At 51.1% G+C, this 16,909-nt stretch overlaps 2 protein-coding genes and 1 pseudogene across 2 annotated transcripts; all 3 read right to left on the reverse strand.

Moving 5' to 3' along the window:
• Positions 1 to 438: 438 nt before the first annotated feature.
• Positions 439 to 804, reverse strand: LOC136536554 (secreted RxLR effector protein 161-like). The gene has a single exon (XM_066528807.1). The coding sequence runs from the start codon at positions 802 to 804 to the stop codon at positions 439 to 441; it is 366 nt and encodes a 121-aa protein (XP_066384904.1).
• A 4,306-nt stretch (positions 805 to 5,110) lies between these two features.
• LOC136538811 (pentatricopeptide repeat-containing protein At1g55630-like) lies at positions 5,111 to 7,006 on the reverse strand (annotated as a pseudogene).
• Positions 7,007 to 10,556: 3,550 nt separating this feature from the next.
• On the reverse strand, positions 10,557 to 13,052 carry LOC136538813 (low-temperature-induced 65 kDa protein-like). Its single transcript, XM_066530768.1, has 5 exons — positions 12,898 to 13,052; positions 12,457 to 12,777; positions 12,173 to 12,349; positions 11,004 to 12,083; positions 10,557 to 10,914 (listed from the first exon to the last, which is right to left on the reverse strand). The coding sequence occupies exons 1-5, from the start codon at positions 12,965 to 12,967 to the stop codon at positions 10,823 to 10,825; spliced, it is 1,740 nt and encodes a 579-aa protein (XP_066386865.1). The 5' UTR covers positions 12,968 to 13,052; the 3' UTR covers positions 10,557 to 10,822.
• Positions 13,053 to 16,909: the final 3,857 nt, after the last annotated feature.

Genomic DNA, 16,909 nt, shown 5'->3' on the forward strand with positions numbered 1-16,909 from the left:
GCGCCTATCCCTGCCGTGCGTTCATACAGGGGAGCAGCATATTATTTAACAATTCTTCCCCTAATCCTGCTGCTAACCTTAAAACCTCCACCATTTCGATTATCTTCTTCAACTCCGTGAACCGAAGACGGCCGAGCGGCTTGGTGAGGACGTCCACGAGTTGTCGACCAATTTCGACGAACTCGATAACGATTTGCCATCCATCGATACAGTCCCTGAGGAAGTGGAACTTGACGTCGATGTGCTTGCTCCGGTCGTGGAGAACTGGATTCTTCGCGAGGGCGATGGCGGGCTGGTTGTCCATCATCAGTGCTGGTGGGTGAGCTTCCACATCGATCAGTTCGCCCAGCAGCCAGCGCAGCCATACAGCTTGGCACGCCGCTGTGGCCGCCGCCATGTACTATGCCTCGCATGTGGACAGCGCCACCACCTTCTATTTCAGCGCAGCCATGAGATTGGAGCCGACCCGAGGAAGACGAGCACGCTAGAGGTGCTCCGCCGTCCGTCGATGTCCCCCGCCAAGTCTGCATCGCTGAACACAGTGAGCTGGAGCCCACTTCCACCTGTCTTGGGGAAGACGATCCTATGATCCACCGTCCCCTTGACGTAGCGCAGCAGCCGCTTCACTGCAACCCAGTGATCCTCTCGGGGATCCTCGATGAAGCGGCTGACGTAGCCCATGGCGAACACAATGTCCGACCTCGTGTGGACTAGGTAGCGCAAACCGTCAATGATGCTCCGGTAGAGTGTTGCATCTACCTTCATCACGGTACTGGCCTTCGTCAGCTTCAGCCGCTCCTCCATCGGAGTCACGCACGACTTACACTTAGCTATGCCACTCCGCTCTAATAGCTTCGAGGCGTACGCGCTCTGACCAAGCGTGAGCGCCTCCTTCCCCTATTTCACCTCAATGTCGAGGTAATAGGAGAGCGCGCCAAGATCGCTCATTCAAAAATGAGCTGCCATCTCGCGCTTGAAGCTGTCGATGTCCTCCGTAATCGTGTCGGTGATGATCAAATCATCCACATACACGTCGACGACGAGCTCCTCCTTCCCCCGTCGTCGCGTGTAGAGCGCGTGCTCGGTTGCGTACTGTGTGAACCCAAGTCCGCCCAGCGTGGCGTCAAGCTTGGCGTTCCACGCTCGTGGGGCCTGTCGCAGCCCGTAGAGCGCCTTGCACAGTCGGAGCACCCTGTGCTCCGCTCCCTTGATGGCGAAACCTGGAGGTTGCCTGACAAAGACCGTCTCCGCCAGCTCGCCATTGAGGAAGGCCGATTTTACGTCTAGGTGATGGACGCGCCAGTCCTTCGTTGCTGCCAAAGCCAGAAGCAGTCGGACAAACTCCATGCGCGCTACCGGTGCAAAGACTTCCTCGAAGTCAATGACCTCGCGCTGGATAAAGCCTCGGGCGACGAGGTGCGCCTTGTGCTTGACAATGGCGCAGCGCTCGTCCTGCTTGACCTTGTACACCCACTTTAGGCCGATCGGATGGCATCCTGGAGGTGGATCGATGAGCTCCCAAGTCTCATTTTCCTCGATCGTCTTCATTTACTCCAGCATTGCCCGTCGCCAATTTGCATCGCGCTCGGCCAACGCGAACGTGGGTGGTTCCTCTACACTGACGAGAAGCAGTTCTAGGTCATTGAGCAACCGACCCGCCAGGCCTGAGGGCCCTGTGTCACCGATGATGTCACCCAGCCTGCGAAACCGCACCTCCGCACCATCGTGGAAAGCATCCACGAACTCAGTGATGTCGCTTGAAGGTGAGGCGAACTCGATCGGCGTCGATGGAGTTCCCTGTTCCGCTAGAGTGATCGGCACAGCACCTGGAGTGCTCTGCACCCCGGCTACAGTGCTCGGCACTACTCCTGGACTGCTCATCATCACTCTTGGAGTAGTCGGCACCACTGCAGGAGTGCTTGGCACTAGTCTTGGAGTGGTCGGCACCACTGCAAGACTTCTCAGCTCCGCTACAAGAGCATTCGGCACCCGTCCTGGAGTGGTCGGCACCACTCTAGGACCACTCGGCACCACTCCTAGAGTGCTCGGCACCCCTCCCGGAGTGCTCAGCACCGCCCTAGGAGTGCTCAGCTTTGTTGCTGGAGTGGTCGTCACCTCCTCTCTAGCGTCTCCACCACCATGGATGACCAAGTGCTTGTCGAAGGTGCTGGTGAAGCCGCCAGCTTCCCCCGTGCCCGGACTGTCCCAGTCCTAGGCTGCCTTCTCGTTGAACATGACATCGTGCGAGACAAGTACCTTGCCTCCGCGTGGGTCATAGAGCCGGTACGCCTTGGTACCTTCTGCGTAGCCCAGGAGCTTGACGAGGACTGGCTTCGTCTTCCTGACGTGGCTGATGCAGCCAAATGTCCAAAGGAAGGACACACTCGGCTTGTGCCCATACCAAGCTTCGAACGACGTCTTACCCTTTAGGACCTTGGTGGGCGCGCGGTTGAGGATGAACACCACCGTGGTCACCACCTCAACTCAGAACCTTGCCGGCATGCCCTTGGCCTTCATCATGGATCGAGCTATGCCGACCACCGTCTGGTTCCACCGCTCCACCACGCCATTCTGCTGTGGCGAGTACGGCGCTGTGTGGTGTCGCACCACACCCTGATCCGCACAGTACGCAGCGAACTCCACCGAAGTGAATTCACCGCCCGATCAGTCCGCAGCACGCGTAGCTTCTTGCCGCTCTCCTCCTCCGCGCGTGCCTTGAACTTCTTGATAACCGCCGCCGCATCGTCCTTGCTTGTTAGGAGTTGCAGCCACATATAGTGACTGCAATCATCCATGAGTAGGAGGAAGTACCACCGACCACCATTTGTGGCTAGCGTGATTGGCCCGCAGAGATCGTCATGGATGAGCTTGAGAGCGTCCACCGCACGATACTTGGTTGCCTTTGGGAATGGCAGCCTCCTCTACTTCCCAACCAGGCAGCTGTCACACAGCTCTCCTCCGTGCTTGATGTGGGCAGCCCTCGGACCATCTTCTCCAGCCGACTGAGCGCGTCGAAGCTGAGATGTCCGAACCGGGCATGCCACAGCCATGGCTCCTCGATGTGCCGTGCTACTAGGCACACCGGCTGCTCCACCTTCAAGTCGAGCAGGTACAATCGATTACTTGAGCGTTTTACCTTCGTGAGAAGACACCGCTCCTGATCCCAAATCCTCAGGATACCGCTCTCGGTCAGTACCTCGCATCCATGCTCGTCCAGCTGCCCGATGCTGACGATGATTGAACGCAGCTGTGGGATATAGTACACATCCGTCAGCGTGCGGTGCTCACCGTTCTGACACCTGAAGATGATGGTGCCACGCCCTCAGATCGTCACCCTTGAGCTATCACCGAACTTTGCCGTGCTGGTCATATTGCCATCGAGCTCGAAGAAGGCTTCCTTGGAGCCCGTCATGTGGTTGTTGGTGCTGGAGTCCAGGTACCACCGTTGCTCCTGCTCATCGTCCACATATCCGAGGTGGACTTGGGCGCGCGGTTCATCGTGGTGGACAGCCTTCAGAGCCTTCCTAGGCCCTTTCACCACCATTCCCTCTCCCTTCTCCTTGGCCTCAACGTCGTGCAGTGCACAGAACGTCGCCATCAGGAGAGTAGCCTCATCATCATCATCAGCCTACGTCAGATGAGTCTCAGCCTTCTTCTCCTGCTTGCGATTTAGGCACTCCTTTGCCCAATGACCCATCTTCCCGCAGCGCCAGCAGGCGTTAGGGTCGACCTGCTTCTTCTTCTCCGAAGAAGCCTTGTCGTGGTGCTTGCCATCGCCACTATGGCTAGAGGAGGCTTCCCTAGACTTCTTCCTCCGAGCAGCTCACTTCTCTGTCAGCAGTAGCCTACCGCTGTCCATCGTTGCTGTCACCTGCTCCAGGCACTCGTCCACTGCCCGCAATCGACCAGTCACATCATCAATGGTGAGGGTGGATAAGTCCAGCATCGTCTCTATGGAGAGAGTGATCTGTATGTACTTCGCCGGCATGGAGTGGAGGTACTTGGAGACCGCCTCTTCTTCGTTGATAGTGACGTCGTGGCTCCTTAGCTTGCTGATGAGCGTCTGCAGGCGGAAGGAGAAGTCCTCCACCGATTCACCATCCTTGAACTTGAGCTTGGCTTACTTCTGCTTCTGTAGCTGGGCCGTCGCCTTCTTTGCGTGGTCGGAACCGATGCGCATTGCCGCAATGGCCTCCTATGCCTCCTTAGCAGAGCTCTTCGCCCCCAACGGCTCCCTGTACTCTGCTGGCACAGCAGCGAGGATAGCCTCCAACGCTGACATGTCGTCTTGTTCGTTGTTGGTTCCCTTATCAACAGCATTCCAGAGCCGTCGGGCTCTGAGCTTGACCTTCATGGTCACCGCCCACTCATCATAGTTGGTGCGAGTCAGCGTTGGTCAACTTGTGTCACTGACCTCCCACACCGTGCGCACAATGACCTCCTGTCATGGCTGGGCAACCACAGCAGCGCCGCTGCTGTCGCCCATCTTCAAACCGTCTGTCATCGTCAGCGGTTAGTCCGACGACGGCGCTTGTACGGCTCTGATACCACTTGTTAGCCCCTGGATCTTCGCAACGGGTGAGCCGACCACTCACCGTCGTTGCCGACCACACACTATGGCTAGAGGTAGAAGAAGGGAGGGAGAACAGAGCGCGCGCACACACAACACAAGCACCAACGTTGGCCGGAGCTCTGCAGAGATGGCAAAACTGAACTCGCTCTCTTTACTGAGTTGCAGTGGAAAATTATATATACAACTCTACCCATCTAATCTTAGTACACAGACATGTCAGACTGTCATGCTGCTACAGTGACTAGATGTGACAGCAGGGCTGACTTTGGCGCATGCCCCTGCTGTGGCTACAGTGCTACAGGGGAGCCTTTCGGCACCTGCCCCTGCAGCAGCTACAATGCAATAGCAGGGAGTCTTTCGGCGTCTGTCCTTGCCGTGCGTTCATACAGGGGAGCAGCAGATTATTTAACACAAGTTACTGCAGCGATGTTGCTAACAGTAACAGGTCATGCAACTATCTAGGTATGATTTCTTGAGAATATCTTAGTTGAGGGAGCAATAAGTCTTTTTCATTCTATCAGATCAGAGGACCAGGGAATCAAGATTTATTGATTACTCATGACTAGTGTCCACCACCCTATCTCAAACAAGAACAGCATACAACACTTCTTTTCTGTACTTAACAAACAAAGAATCCCGAAGGACACGTGCTACAACAAGCATAAAAATTATAGTGTAACCACTTCCATAGGATACTCCTTCATAATCCATCTGTCAGAAACGCAAACAGCCAAAAGAAATGAACCTCTGCATCTAACTATGGAGCATCTCATCTCAGCATCTTCTAAACCCTCCAAACCTTGACAGCAGATGAAGATAATGACCCTTATCTGTCATGTACTTAATGACATTATTAGCTTGAGTATCCTTCCCAGCACTCCGCAGTCTACTTACTAGACTACTGTACACAGAGAAGTTTGGTGTGCATCCATGTGAGTCCATGTCCTTCAGCATAGCGAATGCTTTATCAAACTCCCCTAATGTGCAAAGCCCCCGTATCATTGAATTTATGTGTACACATTTGGAAGCTGCCCTCTCACCAGCATATCATCAAAAAACCTCTGGGCTTCCTCAAATTCCCCGGCTGCCACATAGCTTGAGATCATAACAGTATAGCAGACAACATCTGGGTCACACCCTTTCTTGATCATCTCATCAAAGAAATACTTGCAAGCTTCTAGGTTGCCAGCACGGCCAAGACCATCTATCAAATTTGTGAAATGGAGCACATTTGGCACACACCCAACATCACTCATATAGTTCAGCAAATTGAGAGCTGCGAGGGGCTTGTCTCCCTTACCAAGCACATGAAGCAACAGATTGTAAGTATGGAGGTCCGGCGTAAGCCCATTTTTTCCCATCTCATCAAGTAACCGATGGAATTGATCCAACTTCCCGAGCATATACTTTGCACGCATCACCACATTGTATGTCAAGACATCAGGTGAGTACCCCTCAAGGATCATTTTCTCGTGAACCCACTCAATCAGCGAGTACTGCTCTATGGTCAGAAGTGTGTGCAATATTGCATTAAACGCATTTCTGAATGGGCGGTAGTTGAAAGTACTCGACTTGATGAACCTCTCCACCAGCCTCCGCCTCAACCCAACCTTCCCAGATGCACATATCAAGAGGTGGAACGTCCAGGAAAAGACAGGCAGGCCCTTGTCCGTCATCTCCTCAAACAGCCGCCACATCGCCTTCACCTCCCCACACTCGGCGAAAACCTTCATGACGAGGTTGTACATGCTCGTGCCGTGTTGGTACCCTTCCTGCTGCCCCGCCCATATGAAGAACTTATACGCCAGCTTCGGGTACCTCTCACGGTTTACACTGTCCACGGACACAACAATCCTGAACAGCACCTCCCTCACCAGCTCAATGGACACCTTCGGGCGCATTTCATCGAGCGCCTGGCGGGCGCTGAACCCCGGGCCGTCCTGCAGCAGGATCCTAAAGATCCTGTCCGCCTCCAGCCTCACATCCTCAAAGAACCTCCTCCTGGAATTGTGACCAGGGGAAAAAGTTTCGCCGTCATCGTCATCGCTCTCCGTCTGGCCTCGGGGCGGCGGCAGCCGGAGGAGTACTTCCCGTGGGAAGCGACAGGCATTCAGGCCTGCCACTTCCTCCCCTCCCTAACGGACTCCGTCACCATTGCGCTGTACAGTGTCTGGAGGACTCTCACCGCGGTTTCTGGAACCGTCGCTGCAGAGACGCCGCGACGGGCAGAGCCGGGCCGAGATCGCCCGGGCTGCTCGGAGCGGAGGTAGGTGAGCGCCCGTGATCATAGAGTACGCGCACTCAAGCACATGGCGAGTGATTGGCTCCGCGGGAAGGTGATGGGCTGATGGCGCCGAGCTATGGTTCGAAGGGTGGGGCGGCACGGCGGCGCGCCGGTGCCAGGGGAAAGGAGAGTGGGAAGGTGATGGCCTGCTGCCGCCGTGCGCTCAATTCCGCCACGAAATGAACTCGTGCCAGGGCAGAATCTTTGTTGCCTGCTATTGGGCTTCTATGGATATGACACATGTTGCTGTTGGGCCTCAATCTGGCCTTAGAAACATCCGCAGATTAGCGACGACCCGCTCTTTCTTTTAGTTCAAAAACGTCCAATTTATCTCCTTCAATTGTAACGGTCATTCAATTTTCCTCACTAATCAACAAAACCAGTTTTTTTAAACCCCCCTCAGCTTTTGAAAACTAGCTTCATTTTTTTTTCTAAAGTCATGTTCTATGTTACGGCTGGTGCCTAGCTTAAAATTGTTTGAATATTGATAGACTTATTTTAGCGATTATGTGCTAGTAGAAGCTCTCATAAGCTCTCATTATCTATTATAATTAGTCAACATTGTTCGTTTGAACTACATTGAAGCATTAGTGAAGCATCATCAGAATTGTAGTAGGCATTGATCCCTTGCCCTATAATAGATGAGTGCCTGCACGCAACCCCCCCCCCCCCCCCCCCCCCCCCACACACACACACACCACCACCACCACCACCACCACACACATGTGTGTGTGTTCTTGTTGTCTATTAGAACTAGTCTACATTAACGACCAAATGACTTTAATGACAACACAAGCGCCATGTATCCACATCATACTTAATAGTATCTAGTATGAACATATCGTGTTCGTGTCACCTTATTGTATCTATACAAACATCGTGCCCTGTGTGCTACCATCTAGATTCCCTGCCATGTTACGCTTCAGGGCTAGGGACTAGCGTCCACTATGGCCTTGACAATGCTTCACTGACGCTTCTACATAGTCCAGATGATTAACATCGACTAATATAATAGATAACGAGAGCTTTTACTAGCAAATAAGCGCCAAAATGAGTTCATCAAGATTCAAACAATTTAAGCTAGGCACCACCCATAAGATAGAGCATCATTTTAGGAAAAAATGAAACTAGTTTCATAATTTTCCAAGCTAAAACCAAATTTCTATGAATTTCTAAGATAAATCTAGATTTAAGGATTTTTAATTGCTTGTTTTCCAACTAAAATTTTTTGGATAATTTTTTTTTAAAATAATTTTTGTGTATGAATTTCTTTTAAAACACATTTCTAGTCTGATTTACCTCTTGAACTTTTAACATAGTTCGATTTATCCTCCCTGACGTGGGATCACATAAGCAGAACCGTCATTAAAACCGCTCAGGTGCAAAAGTGAACGGTTTTTAAAAATTAAGGGTTAAAAAAATGGTTTTGTAGGCCAGGAAGACAAAATCGGACGATCACGGTAGTGGAGATAAATTGGATTTTTTTTTTCCTTTCTAGTTTCAGTGGCACAAGAATATTCTTGTGTACTAATGACATATTTCGTGAAAATGGCAACTCTAAAAAAACATAAACGTATCTCCACAATAGATGATGCAACACATGTCTGCACATGCTTGTTGAAATATTTGTTTCTTTCACATTACGTTAAAGTTGAAAATTAACTTACCGATCATATTGTTTAGGATAAAAAAGACCTTGTTAACCAACTTTATGTAATGATATCGGGCTTATAATACGAAAGTTCCAAAAGGATGATCCGATGTAGAATTTGTGTTTGAGCAGCATGTTCGAAGACGGGTTTCTTTGTTTGAGCAGCATGTTAGAAAACGGGTTTCTTCTGTCTTGCATACTCTTATTCTCATATTATCACGAGATATTCTCTTACCAATTTAAAAAGAAAAGCAGATTCCTATTCGGCTTGGCACCGCCAACGTGGAGCAACGTGGATCAGGGGGCAGGTCATTTCCCATGTTCGGGTGTACTTGTCAGAACATCCTTTTTGATCTAGAGTCACAACAAGATTGAGCTTATAATTTTGATCATGCCAACGATAAAAAAGGACATGAACAAAGGAAAGGTTAAGATTTCAACGATAAATGGTACATACACAAAGAATATCGTCTACTAACTATATAAAAAAGTTACGTATTCCATTAATACAAATTTAGTTTATAACAATCAACATTATTTTAGTGTTAAATATTAAATAAATAGCGTATATGTAGTCATGTAGAATACTTCCAACATAGTCAACAGAATTGCATATAACTACTTGGCTGCTAGTACTTGTTAGGTCTGTAATACTCTTACGACGATGTTAAGAAGTCGTGGCAATTTTGGTTCTTCACCGATTATACTTAGGATATAATTGCTCTTCTTAATCCTAGCCATATTACGCAAAATTCAATTTATAATACTCATTCGTCACTCCACCTATACAACTCACAGTATGTTTTGTTGCCGACTTCCTCTCCTTTTATCTATTTATAACGCCACAAATATTCTTTTGTAAATTAAGTTTGTTTGAGACTAATTTACATGTAATAGTGATGGTTGAATATAAACGTATAATGTTACAAATGTAGTAATGCTTAAAGTATTACTTTTATATAATATAAAACTATGTTCAACTTAAATTATCATTAAATTTTCTTTTTTGCGTGTACCAACATGATTCAAGTCTTAATTGAGTTATATTAGTGAAGTTGAACGCAGTTTTCATAAGTCTGAATTGAGAGTTTTCAGAAGTCTGAATTGAGAGTTATATTAGGGTTCAACCAGAGTTTTTATTAGGGTTCAACCAGAGTTTTCATGGATCATTTTGCTTCGTGCCCAGTTAAACCCAAAATAATATCTCCCCTATCTTGTTCTCTTCCTGCTCAAACCGCCGCCGCCAGGGGGCGCAACTTCTCCGATCTTCCGTTCTCGGTATGCCACCAAAGTGTATCTATGGTCCTGTTTGGATACTCTAGCACAGCTAAAGGTTAGAGTTAGTTTTTAGCTCAGGACTAGCCCTGAACTAACTCTAGCCTAAGAGATGTTTGATACAAGGGTTAAAATGATAATAAATGTGCTTTCTAAATCATTGGTGCGGGTGAAAGTAGAGAGAAAACAGTGGACCCCACCTCAAATAGCCTCAACTAGCCCAAATAATCACCTCTTTGGGGGGTAGTTTTTTTTAGGGTGGGCTAGTTGCAAATAACTCACTCTAGCCCTCCTGTTTGGCTACTTTAGGGCTAGTTGAGCTCCAACTAACCTAAACTAGCTCTAACCCATTGATCAAACAGGGCCTATCTCGCTTTTCTTCCTCGCTGCCGCCCCCACCCAGCTTTTTTATTCAAACGGGCAAACAGTCTGGGGTGACCGTGCCTCCTCCATAATGCTTGGGAGGTAACAAGGCACTTTGGATGCCTCGTTAAAACACACACACACACTTTGGATGCCGCAGGCAACAGCTACGACTGTACGAACGTAACAAAAACAGAACATTTTTTTCAACATATACATACATACGGAGTACATACATACATACATACAGCATACAACTTGTGGATACACACAATCACACGAACACGTAAAACCAGAGCGCACCACGGCGAGGACAACCAGCACGCTTATTCCAGCTTCGGCCCCACATCGGAAACCACATATCATTCACGAATACACAAACCAAGGCCTCGTTTAGATTACGAAAAAATTTCAACCCGATGAATAGTAGCACTTTCGTCTTATTTGACAAATATTGTCCAATCGTGGACCAACTAGGCTCAAAAGATTCATCTCGTGATTTCGAACTAAACTGTGCAATTAGTTATTTTTTTTACCTACATTTAATACTCCATGCAAGCGGCTAAAAATTGATGTGATGGAGAGAGAGTGAAAAAACTTGGAATTTGGATGTAATCTAAACAAGGCCCAAGAACAACAATCACACAAAGCAGCCGTGCTCTCCATGAGTAGCACTTCACATGGTATTCGTGTTCAGCTTCGCGCCGCCGATCTCCTCCCCGCGGATCACAGGCGCCTCCGCCGCATAGCCTTCCTTCACGTCTTCCCCTGCAACCCACAGAGCTCGTCTCTCGTCAGCTTTGCTAATGGCGAGATCCTTCTGTTAAAAAAAAGGTAGTTCTATTGTTCCAATGTACCTGTGGCTGTGGTTGGTTGTACGGTCTCGGAGACCCGGTTCCCGCCGGTGAGCGACGTGACGGCCTCGCGCGCTTTGGTGATCACCTGCCCGGGCGTTGGCACGCGCTGCGCTACCGTGCCCCCGACGTCCTCCTTGCGCCGCTGCACGGCGCCGGAGATCGCCTCGCTGAGCGCGCGGTCCTCGTCACCCGGACGGAGCTTCTCGGCGATGTACCCCGTGACGGTCACCCCTTTGTCCTGCCCGCCGGCGCCGGGGCTGGCCGTGTCCTGCTGTGCGCCGGCCCCGGGCGTCGCCGTGCCGGCCGACTGCGTGGCCTGCTGGACCTCGCCCGCCACGGCGGTGCCGACGCCGGCGACCTTCTCGTACACGGTGCTCGCTAGCTGCTTGCCGTACTCCGTGGTGCCGGCAGCCGCGGACTTGATCTTGTCCGTGTAGCCCGCTGGCCCCGGCCCCGTCGCGCTGTTGTTGGTCGCGTCCGTGGCAGCTGGGGCGTCCTTCCACTCCTCAGCGCCGGTGTCCGACACCGGCATTGCCTTTGCCTCGCTGTGTGTGCCTTCCGCCTTCGCCGAGCTCTCCTGCGGACGGAGGTTGGGCGCGACGGCGGTGCCGACGCCGGCGACCTTGTCGTACACGGTGGACGCCAGCTGCTTGCCGTACCCAGTGGTGGCCGCGGCCGCCGACTTGATCTTGTCTGTGTACCCCGCGCCTCTCGCCGCGTCCGTGGCCTCGGGGGCGTCTCTCCACTCCTCCGCGCCGGCGGTGTTCGACGCCGGCACTGCCTCCTTGCGTTGTTCGTCGTCGCGCTTCCCCACGCCCACAGCGGTGCCGACGCCGGCGACCTTCTCGTACACCGTGCTCGCTAGCTTCTTGCCGTACTCCGTGGTGCCGGCGGCCGCGTTCTTGAGCCTGTCCGTGTAGCTAGCGCCAACGGCCGCGCCGCCCACCGTGTCCGCGGCCTTGTCTTTCCACTCGTCTGCTTTGGCGCCCTTCTTGCCCGCGCCCACGTGCGCCGGGTCGTCGGACAAGCTCATCGTCTCAAAGTGCTGCACCACGGGCGTGGTGCCTATGTCCTCACCCTCTGCAACGAAAAGGAAACGTGTCAAGTGCCAGGGCAACAGAGCAGAGTGCCAGAAGACATGATCGAGTGGCGTTCGGCGTGTGCCATACCTCGAGCGGCGGGCGTCGTGGAACGCGGCGCGGCCGGATCCTCGACGACGGGGCCGCTTATATCACCGAGCCGCACCCTAGGTGCGGCGCCGTCGCCTTCCACCTCCTGCACGCCCGGTGTGCTCGGCGGCTGATCGTACTTGGCGACGAGGTCCGGTGCTCTCTCCGACTCGTACACTGCAGACGGATCGAGCACACACGTAAATATACACAAGACTTGGAACATGTGTAGCCGAATCAGCCTAGCACGCGGTGCCAGTGAACAGGTAGGATCTAGCACTTACTCGGCGCGCCGTGCACCTCGGGGTCGGACTCCATGACGACGGGCTTGTCCTCGACGTCCTCCATGTAGCCGCCCTTCTCCAGCGCGGCCTCCCTCTCCACCGCGTCCTCCTCCTCCTTCTCGCTACTGCTGCTGCCGGTGCCGGTGCCTGCGTCTCCCATGCGCTCGTCGTCGCCGCCGTGCTCACCGTCGTCGCCGTGGCCGTGGCCAGCGAGGGTGTTCTTGATCTTCTTCACCTTCTCCTTTACCTTCTTCAGCACCGGCTTGTGCTGCTTCTCGTCGCGGTGCAGCTGGGCTTGACCCCCGGCTCCCTCGTCCTCCACTGCACGCGCGCGCGGCATCACAGTCAGAGTAAGGTAAGAGAGAACGCGTAGTAGTACGTAGTGCAGGCAGACTAGCAATCGGCTCGGTGGCCGGCGGGCGGGGTCGGGGAGTAACTCACCTGCGCCGGTGTTCCGGAGGCCGACGTCCTCGGGGACGTGCTTGCGCGTGAGCATGGCAGGAGCGTCCATCGCCGTCGACGTCGCGAGACCTTTGACCGATCGAACTGGTGCAGCTCGCGATCGAAGATGACAGAGCCGCTAGCTGTGTTTGGGATCGTGATTGGTGATCCTGAATCTCCCTCTCTGGCTGCTTTTAGCGAGCTTGATTGGCAATGGCGAGAGTTGGTGCGGCGGTGAGGGGCTCGACGAGGTTATAATAGGAGCGGGCCGGGGAGGCGAGGGCCACCTCGACGCACACGTGGTTTATGGGCGGACGCGTGGCGGGTGCAGGAACTGCTTCGGTTGGGCAGGGAGAAGCCACCGGAAGGCTTGCCTACGAATAAAAGCTCTATTCGCTTGTCTGATCGACTGTATAAGAGAAAAATATTATTTGTTCACTGGAAAAAAATACGGAGCCAGACCAACAGAGCGAGAGTATAGAATGCTCACGCTTGATGAGATCTCGTGGCCCGTCAGGTGGCTGTCGATGTTTTATCATTGATAGCCTGTCACGGGGTACCCGAGGCAGTATGTTCGGGCTTCGGCGTATGCCGAACTCGATGGTTAACGCAAGAGACAGTCGACTTATCCTGGTTCAGGCCCTCGATCGTGGATCGAGTAATAACCCTACGTCCAGTCGGCGTTAGCCTCTGCGTTGGATTGATTATGAAGTGTCGTACAATTGTTGCTCTCTCCTTTCTCAGGAGCCCTGTCATCCTTTATATAGTCAGGAGGCCAGAGTCCTAGTCGGTTTACAATGAGAGATCCTAGTAGGATTACTGAATAGTACTACTACTAAGATCACATGAGAAGAATCCTAGTTGGACTAGATCTTCTCTCTCCCTTGCGGGGTATCCTGTGGGTCCCGCATCGACAAGCCCCCGAGCACTTCATGGTTGAGCTCTGAAAGTCTCGTTTTGCTCCTTCAGGTCTTGTTGAGTAGGAACAAACGTCATCCGAGTGCTTTCTGGAGTGAAACCTTGTAGCGCTTCTTGGGATCTTCGAGTGGTGAGTGCTTTTTGAAGAAAAAGTACATCCATCTGGTTGTAGCCCCCGAGCCTCTTGCTATTTGGAACAAAGAGCTGGAGGATCTTATCTTGAAGTTGCTTTAATGGTTCGTTGAAGTTTTATCAAAAAGAACTCGAATATGGCTCGTTCCGGGTTTTTTTTGTCGTAATGTCTTGAAGTGGTCTGTGTTGAGGAAGTCTTTTTGGTGACGTGCGCTTTTTCGAAGAAAAAGTGCACTCACTGAGTGTAGCCCCCGAGCCTCTTGCTATTTGGAACAAAAAGTTGATGGGTCTTGAATCTTTATGTTGTTTGAAAATTTGTGTTCTGAAGTAGTCCCCGAGACTCGGATTATGTCATCATCCGAGTAGTTTTGCGGCATCTTTCCGAAGCAGCCCTTTAGTCTTGGATTAAACCATCATCTGAGTAGTTTCGCAGCTTGCAGCCTCCGAGCGTATATCCGTGTTGTTTTATTCAGGAAGAACTCGGATACGAGGTCTTAGCGTATTCTTTGATAGTCTGCTGTTGTCAGATGTAGTTGTATGGTGGTGGTTGAGTGTAAATGCCTTTTGTTCACGGGTGGTACTGTGCTGGTATATTCTTCCGAATATGCTCGTCTTCGAGTACTGTTCCCTCTCGCCTGAGTCTTCCATTATTGAGTCCTGTTTTTTCACTGTGTCCTTTATTAGGCTTATTTCATTGGTACTCCTAGTCCATGTGTGCCGCTCCTTTGATCTATAAATACTGTCTCGGAGTGCTTGTTTTCATCCATTGGACATTCTGTTGAAACCTTCATGGTCATAAACATGGTAGTTTATGAAGTAGAGCAGCCCCCGAGCATATTTTATAGTTCCTATGTGTCTTGTCGTAGTTGGAGGAAGTCTTGTGATAGGGATTAGAGGTAGGCTAATCCTGCGACAGCATTGTACCAGGATGTACGTGGCGGTAGTTGGAGGAAGTCTTGTGATGTGGGCTTTGTTCCTTCATCTGGCAGTTCTGGGTTGATCCTCATCGCCTGTCCTGAGACTGTCCGATGCAGATCAACACCATATCCAGCATCACATCGGTCTTGGGTAGACAGATGCCCGCTGGCCTTCTCTGCTCCATGTTGTCCTGCCGTGCTGCTGATTTCCGCCTTGGATACACTACGTCCGTCCTTTGAAGAAAACAGTGTAGCTGATGGCGGTTTGTCCTTCCGAGTAGCAATTTGGGACACGTAGTCGTTCCAGAGCCTAGCCGTGTCCGTGTTCCTCTTTGCTACTTTGCTTTTCGTGGTACCGAGTTTGTTGGGTCTTGTAAGATTTGTAATCTTCTATTTTTGAAGTCGCTTGTAATGGAACGAATCTTGTCTTCTGAGTTGTCCTTTACTACTCTCCTGTGATCCCTATCATTCATGAGATTACCGAGTTCTTTCTCAAATAACCGGGTTCTTTTGTTCTTTGCGAGGTAGCCCTTTGTTTCTTCTAGGTTGACGGGTTGTTCTTGTAGTGATCTGATAACCCTGCCGTGGTGCTGGACGGATAAGTCTGAAATCTGCCCATTGGATTATACCGTTGTGTGGATTTGTGCCCTTTGTCATTTTAGCTGCGTCGGTAAATGGACTGTTGCGTTCTCACACGGTGTTTTAACGGGCCTGGTGGGCCGTTTCTAACGCTGTAAAATTTATTTATAGACCCTCTGTCCTCTTTTTCTTTACTGCTTTTCTTTTGCCTTCAAACCCTAGCTCTTAATCATCCGCCGTCACCATTGCCGCCGCCATCCTTAGCGCTGCCATCTAGCTTCATCTTCCCCAGTACCTTTTTGCTTTCGCTAGTTCATGGGTAAGAAGAAAACCACGAGCAAGTCCCAGGCGACTTTCGTGGACAAGGAGTCATCCCTTTCTTTGATCGAGAACCAAGAGTTCGTGGCCATAAGGGCTGCTCAGAAGGTTTGGCCGGCTCCAACAACAAGCGAGGATCAGCTGCGCGAGCTTGTCAGCGATGGCTTGATCCAAAGCACAGTCATCGCTGAATGGAGAGTTCCGGGCGAGCATCGGGTTCCTGCTTCGGGTCCTGGTGAGATTGTCCTCTTTGTTTCCTTTGTCCGCGCCGGACTCTGCCTTCCTGCTTCCGCCTTCCTTCATCAGTTTCTTGGTTATTTCGGGGTTAGTCTGAACCATCTAACCCCTAATGCCATTCTCCATCTTTTTGTTTTCGTTCATCTCTGTGAAACTTTCCTCGGAGTCCCTCCTTCTCTATCTCTTTTTCGCTACTTCTTTTGTCTGAAACCTCAACCCTGCCGCGAAGAAACCAGCGTCCTTGGTGGTTGCGGGATTCAGTTTTGCCAGGGTCTTAAGATCAAGTTCTTTGACTATGACCTGGTCGGTTCTGTAAAAGATTGGCATGCCTACTGGTTTTATGCTGCCAATTTGATCTCTTCCCTTGTCGTCCACTCTAGATCTGGACCTATGGTGAATGACCGATGTGACAAGAAACTTGAGTCACCCACTGAGATTCAAGTGATCCAGCCACTCCTTGATAGGATTAGCATGCTGAAACAACATGGTTTAACCGGTTTCAGTATTGTCTCGAGTTTTCTTCGTCGTCGAGTTCAGCCTTTGAAAGAGCGGGAGCACCTTGGCTTCGAGTATTCTGGGGCTGAGGATCCTTCACGTATGGTCCCAGCTCTTGAGCTGACCGATGAGGAGGTACTCGAGCGTCTTTAGAAGATGCTAAAAGGAGTGAGCGTTATTCCTCCTGCTGTCTCTGAGTTCTCTGCCAACAACCCGCCCCCAACTATGAGTTGTTTATCTCTTTGTTTGGGTACTTTATGTACTCTTGCTGCATCCATTTTTGCTTTGCTTTTCCTTGTCTTGCTATTTTATCCTTTTTCGCAGGAGCTTGGGCAGAACTTTGTTGACCCGATCCCTCTCGATGTTCTCCCTGCTGTGGCGGAGACTGGGGATAAACTTGCTAGAACTTCTGCAAC

This window comes from Miscanthus floridulus, chromosome 2, assembly GCF_019320115.1.
Source record: "Miscanthus floridulus cultivar M001 chromosome 2, ASM1932011v1, whole genome shotgun sequence".
Classification (NCBI taxonomy): domain Eukaryota; kingdom Viridiplantae; phylum Streptophyta; class Magnoliopsida; order Poales; family Poaceae; genus Miscanthus; species Miscanthus floridulus.